Below are 1,344 nucleotides of genomic sequence, written 5' to 3' on the forward strand. Positions count from 1 at the left end.
CTATTTTTTGGTTGCAGCCGTCATTGTTGTTTGGCAGGTCGGGCTGGGGATTCGAACCCGCCACCTTAGGTGTACGTGGCTGGCGCCTTAGCCGGTTGAACTATAGGCGCCGAGCCCGAAAGGCTTTAAAAATGATCAGACTGGCGGTGCCCATAGCTTAGTGGGTAGGGCGCATGCCACATACACCCAGGCTGGCGGGTTTTAATTCGGCCTGGGCCTGCAACAAAAAATATAGCTGGGTGTTGTGGTGGTAGCTGGGACATTGAGGCAAGAGAATCACTTAAGCCCAAGAGTTTGAAGTTGCTGTGAGCTGTGACACCTCAGCACTCTACCAAGGGTGATATACTAAGACTCTGTCGCCAAAAAAAAAAAAAGCAGGTAAGAATAACTTTTTAGTTACCTGTTTATAGTTTACTATACTATACTGTGGGTAAGCAGGGCCTGCATGGAGACTAATGGTAGTCTCCCCCACATACCCACAGAGGCTGTGCTGATCCCTTTTCCTTTCACTATCACTGATGAGACGCTCAGGGGAATTTCTAAAAGATCCTGCCAGCCCATCCATATCAACAAAACATCACCTGAAAAAACTCCAGGGGTAGTTATAATCTTAAATTTACCTGCACTTTCCATAATTCTTGACAGAAGACAGCACGGGAAAACATACTGTGTGCCAATAAATGCTTAGCAACCTCTAACAAGGAAGACAGTTTCTTCTGGAAAAAGAGATTAAATCTTTTAAAAAACAGGCAGATTACCTGAAATGATTTTAAGAAATATCCTATTTTCCCAATCAGCTTAAATGTAATAATCTGCATTCCTCATTTCACTGTGGTCTTACCTGCTGCTCCGAGGTTAGCAGTACAGAGGGCCTGGGCTCAGCCGCAGCTGCACAGACCTGCTCCAAGCTGGAGGCAGCCACCCTAGCTGCCAGGACTCCCACTGGAAACCCCAGCCTTGAGGCTTGATCCTGCAGAACAGAGCCTTACAAACAAAACAAAACCATAGCTTTCTCTACTTTTCTTTTTTTAAAGAGACAGGGTCTCGCTATGTTGCCTAGGCTGGAGTGCAGTTGCAATTCCTGGGAGATCACCATATTGATGTCGAACTTAGTGCCGACACCCAATCTGCATAGCACACTACAGCTCAGAACTCCTGGACTCAAGCGATCCTCCTGTCTCAGCCTCCCAAGTAGCTGGGAATACAGGTGCACGCCACCGTGTCCGGGCATAGCTTTCTCTTAAAACAAAATTAAAGGCTCGGCGTCTGTGGCTAAGGTGGCTAAGGCGCCAGCCAAATACACCTAAGGTGGCGGGTTTGAATCCAGCCCAGGCCCGCCAAACA

General features: G+C 47.6%; 1 protein-coding gene across 1 annotated transcript in view; it reads right to left on the reverse strand.

Moving 5' to 3' along the window:
- Positions 1-1,344, reverse strand: part of FANCA (Fanconi anemia complementation group A) — a 75,617-nt gene that overhangs the window by 67,137 nt on the left and 7,136 nt on the right. Inside the window, exons 4-5 of the mRNA XM_023507506.1 lie at positions 842-984; positions 621-716 (exon numbers count right to left, since the gene is read on the reverse strand). Of these exons, the coding sequence (XP_023363274.1) occupies positions 621-716; positions 842-984 (239 nt within the window). The remainder of the gene's footprint in view (positions 1-620; positions 717-841; positions 985-1,344) is intronic.

The sequence above is a fragment of the Otolemur garnettii genome, unplaced genomic scaffold, assembly GCF_000181295.1.
Source record: "Otolemur garnettii isolate 467f Iridium unplaced genomic scaffold, OtoGar3 scaffold00185, whole genome shotgun sequence".
Taxonomy (NCBI): Eukaryota; Metazoa; Chordata; class Mammalia; order Primates; family Galagidae; genus Otolemur; species Otolemur garnettii.